This window comes from Ursus arctos, chromosome X, assembly GCF_023065955.2.
Source record: "Ursus arctos isolate Adak ecotype North America chromosome X, UrsArc2.0, whole genome shotgun sequence".
Taxonomy (NCBI): Eukaryota; Metazoa; Chordata; class Mammalia; order Carnivora; family Ursidae; genus Ursus; species Ursus arctos.
In genome coordinates, this window is record NC_079873.1 from 45,307,262 (window position 1) to 45,325,335 (window position 18,074).

An 18,074-nucleotide genomic window follows, 5' to 3' on the forward strand; every position below is an offset into this window, starting at 1 on the left:
GACAGTTTCAGGTGTACATCATAGTGATTCAATATTATGGATGTACATCTATGTTCTTTCTTAATCAGACATACATAAGTTCAGAGCCTTTAATCAGCATAAAAAAACAATACCATTACCAAGCATTATTAAAGTAATTCTGGCTTTAAACAAAAACAAATAACTTGATGTTTCAGTACATGCAGTCTTATTACAGATAATTTGTGACTGTCATTAAGGTTTGTGAAAGATTAAAAAGGTTTTCTTATTCAACAATATTAAGTGCCTACAATGTGCCAGTACTGGACTCCAGAGACATAAAAGTTACTACGCCAGTCCTTTGTCCTGTATGAGCACACAATCTGGTGGTAAGATGGTACAAATTTAACTTAAAATAAGGTAGAAATGAGCTGCTACAGAGCCCTAAAGGAAAAAGTACAGAAAGTGTCACAGAGAAAGAGTAAACTCTGACTTGAATTAAAACAAAAAAAAAGGAACTTGCTGGCTATTAAGGGAGGTGTGGACGAAGTTTAGCGATCCACACTCTAGGCAAAGGGAAATATGCTCACAGCAAAGTACTACATCTTACCAGGCGTTAGAAGAGTGAGAGAAGAGAAGTTAAGGGCTTGTTGTCTGAGAAGAGCAGGGCTGAGTAGCAGAGAAGATGACTTGAGGAGGTGTCATGGCATATCATTCTCAGTCCTACAATCTGTTTTTTAAAGCATGTCTTGGGGGTCTGCAGACTCAGGGAAATTTCATGGTAGTTGAAAGATGATTAAAATGTTAGATGGAATCCATATATTTAATTTCACTCCCTCCCGAAGCTCCAAAAAAAACCCATACTAAATGGACTTTAAAGTTGTAAACCCACAAGAATAGGGAGAATAAGAGAAAGACAACAGCAACAACATTTTGGACACTCTGCAATGTGGAAAACAGATTTAAGCAGTAAGTGACCTAGCAGTCCTGAAAAAGGTGAACTAGGGAAAGCTGAGAATCACTATCATTTATACTGAAAAATACTCATAAGGCATAGGAACTGGCAATACCAGTTACTTCCAGAACTGGGTAAAGTCAAAAGAGATGAGTAAAATAAGGAAGACTAAGTGGAAGGGTTGTGAGAAGCAGTTAAATATTTAGATCTCTGTGCCCCACCCTCCATTCCACACCTTTGGGTGATTGCTTCTCCCCTACCCAAGAAGCCTGAAGTTCTGTTCTCTGGAGAGGGTAAAAGAGAGGATCTCTGGACTATGGAACACCAGGCACAGTTGACGGTAAGGCTACCATGTGGAAAACAAGATTAAATGACCATATGCATGCTGAATGCCATATGCAGAAACCCTTAGCCCTTTTCCCCACTTGGCTACCAAAATACCAGTAACCAGACCCTAACTCTTCAGGAAGGACATTGAAAGATGATTCTCTGGGGAATCTGACCAATCCACAAAGACAGACCTACAAATAATGATGTCAGAGATTCCCTACCTAAAGGCCCATCTATATACCCTACGGTTGACAAGTCTGACACAACCAATCACATCATCCAATAGGTGGTGAGTCCCTTTGGTCGGCAAAATTATGGCCCCTCAAAGATGTCCCATTCTAATCCTCAAACTTGTGAATATAATGAGATATCACTCCCATTATTTTGCTATTAACAGTTGACCTTAAAATAGGGAGATTATCTGGGTGAGCCTTTTACCACCTGGTAACTCTAGAAGGATTCAACATGACATTGCTGACTGTGAAGATGGAGTGGGGGTACATGAAAGGACTGAAAAGCAGCCACTAGGAGTAGAAAATGACCACCAGCTAATAGCCACCAAGGAAACAGGGGCCTCAGTCTTACAACCATAAGGAATTGAATTCTGCCAACAACTCGAAAGCAGTCCCCACCCCTCCACTCTCTCCACCCTCCCTGCCAAGAGCCTCTAGATAAGAGCCCAGGCCACGGACACCTTGATTTTAGCTTGTGAGATCCTAAGCAGAGAATCCAGTGAAGCCCTCTAGGACTTTTGACCTCCAGAACTGAGATAATAAATGGGTGTTGCTTTAAGCCACTAAATTTGTGGTAATTTATTACACAGCAACAGAAAACAAATATAGTCTCCTATAATCTATTAATAATGAACAACTAGCCAAGAATTATCAGAAATATCAGAAAAGCCTCTAACAAGAAGACAGAGCACAAAGCAAACAAAAGTAAAACAGCAATCTGGAGAAAAGAGACTACACAGGGAGAAAAAAAATGTCAAAAACACTCTCTTTACTTATGTTATGGAGAGGTACGATAATATTGCCTCCACAAAACAAAGAACAAGATGTTTACTCTAAGGAAGGAACAGACCAAAAAATAAAAAGGAATTCTTAAAATTAAAAACATGATAGCTGAAATGAAAAATTCAGTGGAAGGGCTAGTAGGTAAAGTTGATAATATCTGCCAGAAAGGAGAGTAAAAAGAAAAAAAGATGGAAAATAGAAAAGTTAAGAACATTGGAGAATTAGTCCAAGAGGTCCGACATCCAAATGATAACAGTTCCAGAAAGAAAACAATGGGGAAGAAATCATCAATAAAATACTTTAAGACATTTCCCAGAAACTAAAGGATATGAGCTGACAGATTGGAAGGGTCCACGGAGAATCCAATACAGTGGACAAAAATAGATCCAAATCAAGACACATCACTGTGAAATTTTAGAATACTAAAGAACAAATAGAAACTACTACAAGCTTCCAGAGAGCAAAAAATGAATAACATGCAAAATATCCAGAAAATAGAATAATTTTGTACTTCTCAATATCAATACTGAAAGCTAGAAAAGCATGGAATAATGAGTCAAATCTTTTTTAAACTGCAACCTAAAATGCCTTAGCCAGCCAAGCAATCAATTAAATACAAATATAGAATAAAAATATTTTCATACATGTGAATCTCAAAGAATTTACCTCTCATACCCTTTCTTTAAGAAGCAGGCAGGGGAAGTATGTCACGAAAACAAGAGGGAAAGCCAAGGAAGAGAAAGACATGGGATTTAGGACACATGAAACCCAACAGAAGAAAGGAAGAGAAGTCTAGAAAGATAGTAAAGAGAAATATCAGGATAACAGTTGTGCACCAGATGTCCAAGGCAATCATTCCAGGTTAGAACAGTATGACTATAAAAATAGGTATGTTAAAGGCTATCATCTCCAAGATCCCCAATGTCAATGTCCCATCCTTCTTTTTAACCTGAGGACAGAATGCCCAGGCTAGCCTGGACTCAGAGTCTCTGTACTTGACTAATTTGACCATGTGCTGCCAAAGCTCCTACACACCTTCCCTCCAAGTACTGGATCAGGTGAGGACACACATTCAACCCCACAGAAGTTATCTGCTGTCATCTGCTCTATAAGGAGGGGGATCATGGGGTGATTAGAAGTAGAAAAGTCAGAGGGGCCTACTCCCCATGAAACCATATTGTTACCAGACAACTAATTTCTAGTTCACACAATGGTCCGCCGGTGACCTGACTGGTGAGCCACGTGTGTACTTCCCTGAACTCACTCATGACGTCACTGGCTGACTTCCCCAGAAGCAGCTCTTGTAAGCTCTTCAGCTTACAGAAGCTGAAGCCAGACTATGACTGAGAGACTCTGTTCAGTTTATGCGCTCCTGAGCATCTTTACCTAATAATAATTTCAGTAACCAACTAGATGTGTGCTTGCCGCTCAGGTTTTTAAAACAAAACATTACTTATATAAACTATAACAAAAAGCAAAGAAATGAGTAACACAAAAGTCAGGATAGATATTACCTGTGGTGATTAGGGAAGGGAATACAGCTGGGAGGGACATACAGGTGGCTTCTAAGGTACTGTCTGTGTTCTTTTTCTTAACTAAAGTAGTGTTTTATTATTCTTTATACTGTATGTACAAATTTAATATACTCTGCTGTAGAGATGCATTTCACAGTAAAAGAATTTAAATAAAGAAAAGGAGAAAATGAGAGGAAAGAAAGCAATAAGGAGAAAGGAAATCAATCAACCCTGATATTATTAAAAGGGCAGCAGTGGTGGGGGTGGAGAATAGCAGTAGGATTCACTTACCATTTCATATGCTACTTCCTCAGATGTATCTGTTTCTAAATTGAAACTGAATTCAATAGCTTCATTGTCTTTGTGCTTGCCTTTCAATTTTTTAGGGTCTTCAACCCAGAGTCTTAAAGCCAGGGATGAATTTGAGTAGTCATCTTCCTCTGCTAACTCCACTCTCAGTCCTGTATCCTCAGCAAAAAATGCGTGGTTTAGTAGGTCCCTGATAGACAACCTAATAAACAAAATACATAACTCATTATCAGTTTTCCAATCATAAACAAAATATACAACTCTTAATTAGTAAACATCAATTATATCAAAGTAATTTATCTTATTTTAAATTTCCTATTAATTAGACCATTAATCTGCCTTGTTATAAAAACCCAATCTTGGGGCGCCTGGGTGGCACAGCGGTTAAGCATCTGCCTTCGGCTCAGGGCGTGATCCCGGCGTTATGGGATCAAGCCCCACATCAGGCTCCTCCGCTGGGAGCCTGCTTCTTCCTCTCCCACTCCCCCTGCTTGTGTTCCCTCTCTCGCTGGCTGTCTCTATCTCTGTCAAATAAATAAATAAAATCTTAAAAAATAAATAAATAAAAATAAAAACCCAATCTTACATCCAACTTATTATCTACCAAGAATGCAAAGAAATCCCAACTAACGTGCACTTAAAGTCACCTTAAATAAAGATTATTACCAGCAGCATATCTAGATACTGAAGTTTAACATACCTATAAGTATGCCTAGAGAAGTGGAGAAGTGCTGCAGTATATGTTAGGTGGAATGACTAGTTTCCCTAAAACACTGGCTTAAGTTACTAAAACTCAAACAACAGATTGTCAGCAAAGGAAACTAAAAACTCTTCTGGATATATAACCTCTAAAGGAAATCAGAAATTCAAACTCTTTTACAAACATTATAATAGAAGTCATTGACTCCATTAACAATAATCTAGTCATTCACTCTCTAGAGAATGCCATGAATGAAACTAATTTAGTTCGGCAAAGTCCCATGGTTTTCTTCAACTTTCTAAGTCTAGTGTTTTAGGCCAAAGTATACATGCAATGGATACGCTTCTACATAATATTAGAGATTAACCATCTCTGACAAGAAAAAAAAAAGGACAGGTGTTCAAAAGATTCTTTTACAAGCTGGGGGCAGTTAATTTCCTTTGCTTGGACCAATTTCTAAAAACAGATACATAATATCTAATCTATCTATATTACAGGCCAGAGAGAGCTAAAACTAATACATTTCATAATGTCTACATAGAAAATCTCTCTTATACTATTTAAAACAGATAAAGTATATTGATAGCATGGTATCCTGGAAGTTGATGATTTTCAACCTTCCTGATCATTTTTTTAGTGATCAAGGGACAAATACTTAATTAAGAGACTGTTATAAAAAGAGTAAGCTTCCTCAGACTAATTAGTTTTAAGGCTAAGGTGAGATGTGTTTAAGAAGACACATCCAAGGGGCGCCTGAGTGGCTCAGTCGGTTAAGTGTCTGCCTTTGGCTCAGGTCATGGTCTCAGAGTCCTGGAATCGAGCCCCGAGCTGGGCTCCCTGCTCAGCGAGGAATCTGCTTCTCCCTCTCTCTCTACCCCCCCAAATGGGTAAAATCTTTAAAAAAAGAAGATACAACCAAGTTAAGCCCTCTGCCTTTCAATGAAAATGTTGCCTATGTATTTTTACTATGGAATAATTAAAGTAACAGCAAAAGAGACCATTAAATACTCTCTACTCTGTTAGTTATTTTATGTGCATTATCTTTTTAATCATCAAAATAAATACCTGCTTTGAGGAACAGCTAAGTAACTTGCTCAAGATCACACTGGCTAAGTGTGAGTCCACATTTGAATCTTAGCCTGATGTAGAAGTCTGTGCTCTTTCTAATACACTAATATGCCATGAATCCTTCTGAATATTCCAATGTTCTTTTGTAATAGATCACAATTAAAATGCTGCAAAAGCAATAATCAGAATCCAAACTAAAATGGCTACTTCCACATAATACAACTGACCCTCAAACACTGTTGCGGGGGGATTGGGGTGCTGACCTCAGTTGAAAATCTGTGTCTACCTCTTAACACCCCAAAAACTTAACTACTAATAGCTTACTGTTGACCAGAAGCCTTACCAATAACATAAACAGTTGATTAACATATATTTTGTATGTGTTATATACTGTATTATATTATGTATTATATACTGTATTTTTACAAGTAAGCTAGAGTAAAGAAAATATTAAGAAAATCATACAGAAGAGAAAATACATTTACAGTATTGTACAATGTGTTATTTGAGGGTCAACTGCATTTTTAGACTCACTTAAAAAAAAAGTACGCCTAAACTCTTAAAACTCAAGAACAGCCACAAAAGCAAAAAAAAATAAATGACCTAATTTTAAAAAGGGCAAAGGATTTGAACAGGCATTTCTCCAAAGAAGATATACAAATGGCCAATAACCACATGGAAAGGTACTTAACATCATTAGTCATTAGGGAAATGCAAATCAAAACCACAATGAGATACCACTTCATACCCATCAAGATGGCTACTATAAAAAATGGAAAATAACAAGTGTTGGTGAGGATGTTGACAAATTGGAACCTTCATATGTTGCTGGAAGGAATACAAAATGGTGCGGCCACTGTGGAAAAAAATTGGCAGTTCTTCAAAGAATTAAATGTAGTATTACCATATGATCCAGTAATTCCATTCCTACGTATATAATGAAAAGAACTGAAAGCAGGGATTCAAGCAAATACTTATTCACCAATGCTCATGCAACATTATTCACCATATAGCCAAAAGGTAAAAATAACCCAAGTGTCAATTAAGAGACAAATGGATGGATACACAAAGTGTGCTATATGTGTTTCTTCCTTAAAAAGGAAGGAAATTCTGAAACATGCTACAACAAGGAAATCAACCTTGAAAACGCTATGCTAAAACGAAATAAACCAGATACAAAAGGACAAATATTGTATTGATTCCACTTACATGAGGTACTTAGAAGAAGCAAATTCATAGAGACAGAAAGGAGAATAAAGGTTACCAGGGACTGAGGGGAAGAGGGAATGGAGAGGAAGTGGGTACAGAGTTTCTGTTGGGGTGATAAAAGGGTTCTGGAAATAGATAGTGGTGATGGTTGTTTAACAATGTGAATGTGGGAGTTGGGGTTAAGATGGCGGAGGAGTAGGGGACCCCTTTTTCAGCCGGTCCACTGAGTGGAGTTGGATAGGTACCAGACCAGCCTGAAAATCCACGGAATCAGCCTGAGACGCAGGAAGATACATCTGGATCTCTACAAATGAATATCTCCAGTGCTGAGTATTGAGTTATGAAGCGGGGAGCCGTGAAACTGCGCACAGATATCCAGATATCGGAAGATAAACGGAAGGGGGAGGGAGCCGCCGCGTTCGGGAGCCGGGAAGCGGTAGCCACCTGCATGGGGGAGCGGGCGGACTCACGGACAGCACCCGCGAGACAGCAGACTGAGACCGTGAGCCGGGAGCACGTGCCACCAGACTTCTCACGGAAATCCGGTGTGCTCACTGGAAACAGATTGAGACCGGGAGCTCCGGGAGCGCGCGGGGGTCGGCTGGCGGCTGGTGGTGTTAGAAACAAAGGACAGAGACGCGTGGCCCTGGAAGTGAGGGCTGGGACACCGGGTGTGGGGCGCACATCCCGGGACGCTGCAGGGTTGAGCAGCACCAACAGTAACAGAGTTAAAGCGGCCAGAACATCAGTGGAGAATAGGCCGCAATCCCTCTGTTCTGAGACAGAGGCTGAGATTCCGCCGCTGCTGCTCTGACTCTCAGAAGAGGCACAGCAAACTGCCAGGGAAAGCCACCAGAGAACAAAAGCCTGGAAATACCAGCTCAGAGAGTGCCCATCCCCATCCCCCCTCGCAGGGGACACGGAGACTCTACCCAAACAGGGTTGCCTGAGTATCGGCGCAGCAGGCCCCTCCCCCAGAAGGCAGGCTGAAAAATCAAGAAGCCCACATCCCAGGGCGCCTGGGTGGCCCAGTCATTAAACGCCTGTCTTCGGCTCAGGGCGTGATCCCAGCGTTCCGGAAAGGGCTCCTCCGCTAGGAGCCTGCTTCTTCCTCTCCCACTCCCCTGCTTCTGTTCCCTCTCTCACTGGCTGTCTCTCTGCCACATAAATAAATAAAATCTTTAAAGAAGAAGCCCACATCCCTAAGATCCCTATAAAACAAGGGTGCACGGCCTGGGTCCCGGTCAATAATTTGGGCTATGAACAACCCCGAAACCTTTCCTCACCAGAATGATGAGAAGGAGAAGTCCCCCCCAGCAAAGAAAAGACAATGAGTCTGTGGCCTCTGCCACAGAACTAATGGATATGGATGTAACCAAATTATCAGAATTGGAATTCAGAGTAACGATGGTCAAGATGATGTGTAGACTTGAAAAAAGTATTAACGAAAATGTTAATGAGAATGTAGAATCTCTAAGGGTGAAAATAAGAGCAAATCTGGAAGGAATTAAAAATTCAATGAGCCAAATGCAGGCAAAACTAGAGGCTCTGACGACCAGGGTGAATGTGGCAGAGGAACGTATTAGCGAATTGGAGGATGGGTTAGTAGAAGAAAAAATGAAAATAGAAGCTGGACTTAAAAAAATCCACGCCCACGAATGTAGGTTACGGGAGATTACTGACTCAATGAAACGATCCAATGTCAGAATCATCGGCATCCCCGAGGGGGTGGAGAAAAACAGAGGTCTCGAAGAGATATTTGAACAAATTACAGCTGAAAACTTCCCTGATCTAGCGAGGGAAACAAACATTCATGTCCAAGAGGCAGAGAGGACCCCTCCCAAGCTCAACCACGACAAACCTATGCCACGTCACGTCATAGTTCAATTCGCAAGTATTAGATCCAAGGATACAGTACTGAAGGCGGCCAGGGCAAAGAAATTTCTCACGTACCAAGGCAAAGGTATCAGAATTACGTCAGACCTGTCTACACAGAACTGGAATGAGAGAAAGGGTTAGGGGGGTGCATTTTTAAAGTTCCTTCAGAGAAAAACATGCAGCCAAGGATCCTTTACCCAGCAAGGCTGTCATTCAGAATTGATGGAGAAATAAAGACCTTCCAGAATCGCCAGTCATTAACCAATTTCATAACCACGAAACCAGCCCTACAGGAGATATTAAGGGGGGTTCTATAAAGGTAAAAGAATGATACAGAACAGGAAGTCACAATCTATACAAACAAAGACTTTACTGGCAACATGGCATCATTAAAATCATATCTCTCAGTATTCAGTCTCAATGTGAATGGCTTAAATGCTCCCATAAAGTGACACAGGGTTGCAGACTGGATAAAAAGAAATGACCCATCCATTTGCTGTCTACAAGAGACTCATTTTGAACCCAAAGATACATTCAGACTGAAAGTAAAGGGATGGAGTAACATCTTTCACGCAAATGAACCTCAAAAGAAAACTGGGACAGCAATTCTCATATCAGATAGATTGGATTTTAAACTAAAGACTATAGTCAGAGATGCAGAAGGGCACTATATTATTCTTAAAGGATGTATCCAACAGTGGATATCCAACAAGTGGATATGACCAAAATATATGAGCTGACCAAGTTATAAATATATATGCCCCCAACAGGCGAGCAGCAAGATACACAAGCCAACTCTTAACCAGAATAAAGAGACATATAGATAAAAATACATTAATAGTAGGGGACCTCAATACTCCACTATCAGAAATAGAACACCCTGGCAAAAACTAAGCAAAGAATCAAAGGCTTTGAATGCCATACTGGACGAGTTGGACCTCATAGATATATATAGAACACTACACCCCAGAACCAAAGAATACTCATTCTATTCTAATGCCCATGGAACATTCTCAAGAATAGACCATGTTCTGGGACACAAAACAGGTCTCAACCGACACCAAAAGACTGAAATTATTCCCTGCATATTCTCAGACCACAACGCTCTGAAAGTGGAACTCAACCACAAGGAAAAATTTGGAAGAAACTCAAACACTTGGAGACTAAGAACCATCCAGCTCAGGAATGATTCGATAAACCAGGAAATCAAAAATCAATTTAAACCATTTATGGAGACCAACGAGAATGAAAACACAATGGTCCAAAACCTATGGGATACTGCAAAGGCAGTCCTTAGGGGGAAATACATAGCCATCCAAGCCTCACTCAAAAGAATAGAAAAATCTAAAATGCAGTTTTTATATTCTCACCTCAAGAAGCTGGAACAGCAACAGAGGGACAAGCCTAATCCACGCATGAGGAAGCAGCTGACCAAAATTAGAGCAGAAATCAATGAATTAGAAACCAGGAGTACAGTAGAGCAAATCAACAGAACTAGAAGCTGGTTCTTTGAGAGCATTAATAACATTGACAGACCTCTGGCAAGACTTATCCAAAAGAATAGAGAAAAGACCCAAATTAATAAAATTATGAATGAAAAAGGAGAGGTCACATCCAACACCAATGAAATTGGAAGGATTATTAGCAACTTTTATCAACAGCTTTATGCCAATAAATTAAGCAATCTGGAAGAGATGGAATCCTTCCTGGAAACCCATAAACTACCAAGACTGAAACAGGAAGAAATTGATTTTTTAAACGGCCAATTAATTATGAAGAGATTGAGTCAGTGATAAACAACCTTCTAAAAAATAAAACGCCAGGCCCGGATGGTTTTCCTGGGGAATTATACCAAACATTCAAAGAAGAAATAATACCTATTCTCCTGAAGCTATTTCAAAAAATAGAAACAGAAGGAAAGCTACCAAACTCATTCTATGAGGCCAATATTACCTTGATCCCCAAACCAGGCAAAGACCCCAACAAAAAGGAGAATTACAGACCGATTTCCCTAATGAATATGGATGCCAAAATCCCCTCAAGATCCTGGCAAATAGAATCCAACTGTACATTAAAAGGATTATCCATCATGACCAAGTGGGATTCATCCCTGAGATGCAGGGGTGGTATAACATTCACAAATCTATCAGTGTCTTAGATTTTATTCAGAAACAAAAATTCAGAAATCATATGATTCTCTCAATAGATGCAGAAAAAGCAATTGACAAAATACAGCATCTTTTCTGATTAAAACCCTTCAGAGTGTAGGAATAGAGGGCTCATTTCTCAAGCTCATAAAAGCCATCTATGAAAAGCCTACAGCAAATATTATTCTCAACAGGGAAAGGCTGGAAGCCTTTCCCTTAAGATCAGGAACACGACAAGGATGCCCACTCTTGCCACTATTATTCAACATAGTACTAGAAGTCCTTGCAACAGCAATCAGACAACAAAAAGGTTGATAAAAGGTAACCAAATCGGCAAAGAAGAAGTCAAACTGTCTCTCCTTGCAGATGACATGATACTCTATATGGAAAACCCAAAAGAATCCACTCCCACTATTAGAAGTTATAGAGCAATTCAGTAATGTGGCGGGATACAAAATCAATGCTCAGAAATCAGTTGCATTTCTATACACGAATAATGAGACTCAAGAAAGAGAAACTAGGGAATCCATCCCATTTACAATAGCACCAAAAATCATACGTTATCTCGGAATTAACTTAACCAGAGACATAAAGCATCTATATTCTAGAAACTATAAATCGCTCTTGAAAGACATTGAGGAAGACATAAAAAGATGGAAAAATATTCCATGCTCATGGATCGGAAGAATTAACATAGTTAAAATGTCCATGCTACCCAGAGCAATCTACACTTTCAATGCTATCCCGATCAAAATACCAATGACATTTTTCAAGGAACTGGAACAAATAGTCCTTGAATTTGTGTGGAACCAGAAAAGGCCCTGAATCGCCAAGGAATTGTTGAAAAGGAAAAACAAAGCTGGGGGCATCTCAATGCTGGATTTCGAGCTGTACTACAAAGCTGTGATCACAAAGACAGCATGGTACTGGCACAAGAACGGACACATAGACCAATGGAACAGAATAGAGAACCCAGAAATGGACCCTCGGCTCTTTGGGCAACTAATCTTTGATAAAGCAGGAAAAAACATCTGGTGGAAAAAAGACAGTCTCTTCAATAAATGGTGCTGGGAAAATTGGACAGCTACATGCAAAAGAATGAAACTTGACCACTCTGTCACACCGTACACAAAAATAAACTCCAAATGGATGAAAGACCTCGATGTGAGACAGGAATCCATCAAAATCCTGGAGCACAACATAGGCAGCAACCTCTACGACATCGGCCAAAGCAACCTTTTCCATGACACATCCCCAAAGGCAAGAGAAACAAAAGATAAAATGAATTTATGGGACTTCATCAAGATTAAAAGTTTCTGCACAGCCAAGGAAACAGTCAGAAAAACTTAGAGGCAGCCCACGGAATGGGAGAATATATTTGCAAATGACACTACAGATAAAGGACTGGTATCCAAGATCTACAAAGAACTTCTCAAACTCAATACACGAGAAACAAATAAACAAATCATAAAATGGGCAGAAGATATGAACAGACACTTTTCCAATAAGGACATACAAATGGCTAACAGACACATGAAAAAATGTTCAACTTCATTAGCCATCAGGGAAATTCAAATCAAAACCACACTAAGATACCACCTTATGCCAGTTAGAATGGCAAAAATTGACAAGGCAAGAAACAACAATTGCTGGAGAGGATGTGGAGAAAGGGGATCCCCCCTACATTGTTGGTGGGAATTCAGGTTGGTGCAGCCACTCTGGAAAACAGTGTGGAGGTCCCTTAAAAAGTTAAAAATTGAGCTACCCTATGACCCAGCCATTGCGATACTGGGTATTTACCCCAAAGATACAGATGTAGTGAAGAGAAGGGCCATATGCACCCCAATGTTCGTAGCAGCATTATCCATAATAGCTAAATTGTGGAAGGTACCAAGATGCCCTTCAACAGATGACTGGATTAAGAAGATGTGGTCCATATATACAATGGAATATTACTCAGCTATCCGAAAGAACGAGTTCTCAACATTTGCTGCAACATGGACGGGACTGGAGGAGATAGTGCTAAGTGAAATAAGTCAAGCAGAGAAAGACAATTATCATATGATTTCTCTCATCTATGGAACATAAGAACTAGGAAGATCGGTAGGGGAAGAAAGGGATAAAGAAAGGGGGGTAATCAGAAGGGGGAGTGAAGCATGGGAGACTATGGACTCTGAGAAACAAACTGAGGGCTTCAGAGGGGAGGGGGGTGGGGGAATGGGATAGGCTGGTGATGGGTAGTAAGGAGGGCACATATTGCATGGTGCACTGGGTGTTATACGCAACTAATGAATCATCGAACCTTGCATCAGAAACCAGGGATGTACTGTATGGTGATTAACATAATGTAATAAAAAAACATTAAAAAAAACAAGATGAATGTGCTTAATGCCACTGAATTGTACACTTAACATATGATTAAAATGGTCAATCTGAGGTTATGTATTTTTACTATAATTAAAATATATAACTACCTAGATATAGCCTGTTGGTACAATAACGTTTAGTAATAAAGCTATAATTAAACAGGCTTTACCTTAGTGGCTTTATATATTCTCAGATATACAACACTAAACTTAGAAAACTAATAAAAATGGGGGTCAGTTAATAAAATGTGGGTGAAAATAATTTCTGTAAAGGATCTATCACCTTTATTAATCATAATCAATAAGGAGGTAAACAATCAAAAGACTAACCTACTGATTTAACTCGGCAACTGTGCAACGCTCAAATTAACAGGAAATACAAACTAAAACTAGTGGGATATATCCATAAGAAAAAAACAAATTGGGTTACAAATAAATTTAAAATACTACTTATTGAACAAAAATAGCCCTATCTCCTTCACCATTATCATGACTAAAGGACATTGGTCAAATGTGAAACATCTGGTGAGTTGATGGTCAACTTTTTTAAGCTATCATTTTTTTTAAGTACTTACCTGAAGGTGACACTGCAGAAGTTCTCTACTATCAACTGTTAGAAGCAAGTTAACCCGAGGGGCCCCAGTGACTGTTAAACTGAAAGCTGAAGGTGATGAAAACTTTTCACAACACGCACAAACAAAACCCAAATTTCAGTTCAAGAAAAATTCAGCACATGATACCAAAGTCCAAAATGGGAAACAACACGCACTGATATACTTCACTCTAGACAGTATGGTTTGTGTTCCATTCAGAAGTAGTATCTGGTGTCATTTAAAGGTCAGAAAATGACCCAGTCCAAGGTAAGAGTTTAATGTATCCATCGGTTATATCATTTCACTACATCTGTACCCACCTTTCTGATTTGTTTTGGCGAATACAACCTTCAATGATTTCTTTCACTTCAGGATCAGTGACTTTATTGAAACTGGCTGGTTTTATGCCCTGGGAGAAGAAAAATAGTTTCTAGTCACCAAATAAGCAATTGAAAGCTCCAGGCAACATGACACTTATTAACATAATAATTTTTACCAACTAAACCATATTCAAGCTTTAAATGAGATAAATACATATATACAGTGTAAGTTTAACAATTTTTTGATGAAGATATTGTCACAGTTCTAATAGTCTACAAATAACAGCAAAAAATTATGAACAATCTAAATTTCCAACAACAGATATATAAATTATGTGATATACATATGATAATATTATGCAAAAACTGAAAATGTTCTCAAAGTATTTAATAACATGGATAATTCTCATATTGCAATATTAAATAGGGAATAAATATTTGATCCCAAATATACATGCAAGTATAACCCCGATCAACAAACTATAATAAACAAGTCTTCCAGAATGAATAGAAGCAATGAACAATCAATATATATGTACGCATGAAAACATATATATATGTATATATATATAAACATTTGAGAAATCTGTATTATTTTTATCATTAAGCAATACTAAAATGTTGAGAGAAACTCAAGCTAATTACCAGGGTCTAGGAGTTCAATAACAAATTAGTAAGGTCCAGACAATTAAAAATGTTTCTGTAACTGTTAAATAAATCTTTTAAAAAAATCGTTAGTCATTTAACAGAAAACTCCAAATTAATCTAGAAGGAGAAAGATACCATAAAATAATTGTCATGGAGACAATCTAAAACCTAGTTCTGGGTCTGACATACTACTTCACAGGATGCAAAATCAGAAAGCCTAGTATCACATACTAGATAAATTTGGTGAGATTAGGAGTTAATGTGGATCTCAAATTCAAGAAGCTTTAGTATAGATGGAAATGTGAATTATGATATAACATTTTTGTGACTTTAATATAAAATAATAAAGTCACCATTCAAAAAATGGAGTTACATCATTCTACTTATAGAAAAAGTCCTCTTTGACCTTTCCATTGATCTCTTACCTATTTCCCAGTCTTGGGTAATTACTGCCTTTCTCTGCTCCTAGGTGAAAATAATTGGGGAACTGCAACTTACAAAATTGAATACATGGTCTTTTCTACTTGTGGCCATACAATGTACAGACCAAGACTAAAAAGATGTTCTAGGCTTATCCCTTTTTCTCAGCTCTTTGTTACAGAAATCTTCAAACATAATCAAAAGTAGAATAGTATAAGCCCCATGTAACCATCACCAGCTTTAACACACAACATTTTGTCAACCTTGTCTGTTATCTACCTCCACACCTTTTCTATCCAAAAATATTTTAAAGCAAATCCTAAGCATCATGTCATTTCACCCATAAAGTCTCTAGTTTATATCTCTAACAGATATCATGTCATCGTCCCACCTAAAATAATTACTAATATTTCCTTAACATCATCTAAAATCCAATCTACACTTAAATTTCCCAAACAGTCTAAATGATGTCTTCTTATACTTGGTTTGTTCAAATCAGGATCTAAATAAGGTCCTCACAGTACATGTATGGACATTAAAGCTGGTTCGTACCAGCTTACAAAGGCAATTATTACATTTTCAAGAATTTTGCAGGCTCACTGTTAAACACAGTCATTTACAAAAATTAAATTACAAAAGCTCACAATTAAATAAATTATATCATCAACCAAGGTAATAAATACTGAAACTGCCAGTCCTTAATTATTTTACTACATTTTACTATTATTTATGTTCTTAAGGTTGTTTATTCTATCTGTATGGTGGAAATATCATATAAGTTCCACTGTGTATACTGTTTCCAACCCTGCATTCAGTGAGATTGCACTGGTGACTTAAACTTAAAAAGAAAAAAAAAACTTAAGCTTAAAAGTCACTGTGGGAATATTTAACACCAAGAAAATCAGCAAACGCTAGAAATCAGTGCTTTTTCTTTTTCAGAGAATCAGTTGTTAAACATTTACCTGCTCACCACTACTTTAAGTCTCTTGTATTCTTTAACAGTCCCTCCCTTTTTGCTTTCATGAAATTGATTTGTTGGAGAAAGTAGGTTATTTGTCCCACAGAATAGCCCACATGCTGAATATTGGTCTTATTTCTAGTCTCCCTACACAAGTATCTCCAGAGTCAGACAGATTTAGGGTTAAAATCCACCATTACCAGTAGCTGTGTGAACTTGGGCAAGTCACAACCTGTGGTTCTCAGTCCCATCATTCATAAACTAAAGATAGTAGGGATTTAAATATGAAAGTATGCAGTATACAGCACGCATTTAAAAAGGGTACCTATTAATAACAGTTACTTCAAACACTTTGATAATCTCTTTCTTGGCCTATTCTAGAGCCACCCAACTGGATATTAAACAGACCTATTTTGAACTATCCTAAGACTTTGCTTCTACCTCCCTTATATCCCTTACTCTATTCCTATTCTCTTATGTTTATAGCTATTTGTGAATTTATCCATACTAAAAATGCAAGCTCTTTATGGGTAGCAAACCCTTCTTATTCATCTTTACATTCCTTGCAATTCATAATGCAAAAAAATACCCATAACAGGGAATCAATTAGTATAGCTGCTGAACAATATTTTGAATGCCCTTTTATAATCAGGCTTTTAGAATCAGAAACCTTCAAAACCATTTAGTCTATTTTCATTATTCAGCTTTGAAAAAATAATATCCACCTAATAAATCTAAAAATTATTTACAAACAAGTGGATATAGATAATATGTCTGTACATTTACCCAAAGATACTAATACAGAGCATTTTATATGACCCCTATAAAGTATAAAGTATATAGCATAAATCTAAAGCTTGTTTCATTACAATTATGTTAAGTTTAGCACTGTTACATAGCACTAAACCAAAATTAGTCTTAAGCTGACTTTACCAACTTCAGCATGAAATGTGACAATCTAGGAAGTAAAAAGAATAAAGTTATACCTACGCTAGTTACTTTACGGTATATTTGAGCTGCATTCTGGCACTCAGAATAAGGGTACTCTGAAGTAGCCATTTCCAGCATACACATTCCAAAAGCGTAGACATCTACAGATTCATCGTAGTGTTCTTCATACATCTCTGGGGCCATAAACTCAGGAGTCCCTACAAAATAACACCACATCCACATCTTTATTAAAAAGAAAAAATGTATCCACCAATATCACATTCCTTTGGCCATAAGGATTACCTGAGTTAATTTCTGCTGCCTAAACCAAATTTATAAATATAAAATTTGCAGAATACTTGCTATATCTATATAAAGTACTTAAGGAATTCCCTTAACTTTCTACACTAATAAAGTACAATTCGTAATGCTCAAGATTAGATAATGATTACTAAAATCTGTTTTTATTTCTGTCCTTTCTTAATAAATTTTTCTGAACTAATTAGTAAATCCTCTTTCTTAAGCCTTCAGAACCTTTTGATGATCTTTAATATATCCCACAAAAGAAATACACTAGGATGTCTCTGAAATAAGTCAATATGTAATAGATATTTTAAAGCAAATTCACAATCTAGGCCAGGAGTCAGCAAACCTCTCGGTAAAGAAGCAGACAGTAAATATTTCAGAGACAATGGTCTCTGTCACAACTACTCAACTCTGCCACTGTAGGGCAAAAGCAGCAGACGATACATAAA

The 18,074-nt window shown here is 37.9% G+C and overlaps 1 protein-coding gene across 1 annotated transcript in view; it reads right to left on the reverse strand.

Moving 5' to 3' along the window:
* WNK3 (WNK lysine deficient protein kinase 3) overlaps nt 1-18,074 on the reverse strand; it is a 158,617-nt gene that overhangs the window by 94,631 nt on the left and 45,912 nt on the right. The window contains exons 5-7 of the mRNA XM_044380160.3: nt 17,380-17,537; nt 14,364-14,452; nt 4,065-4,284 (exon numbers count right to left, since the gene is read on the reverse strand). Coding sequence (XP_044236095.1) covers nt 4,065-4,284; nt 14,364-14,452; nt 17,380-17,537 — 467 coding nt within the window. The remainder of the gene's footprint in view (nt 1-4,064; nt 4,285-14,363; nt 14,453-17,379; nt 17,538-18,074) is intronic.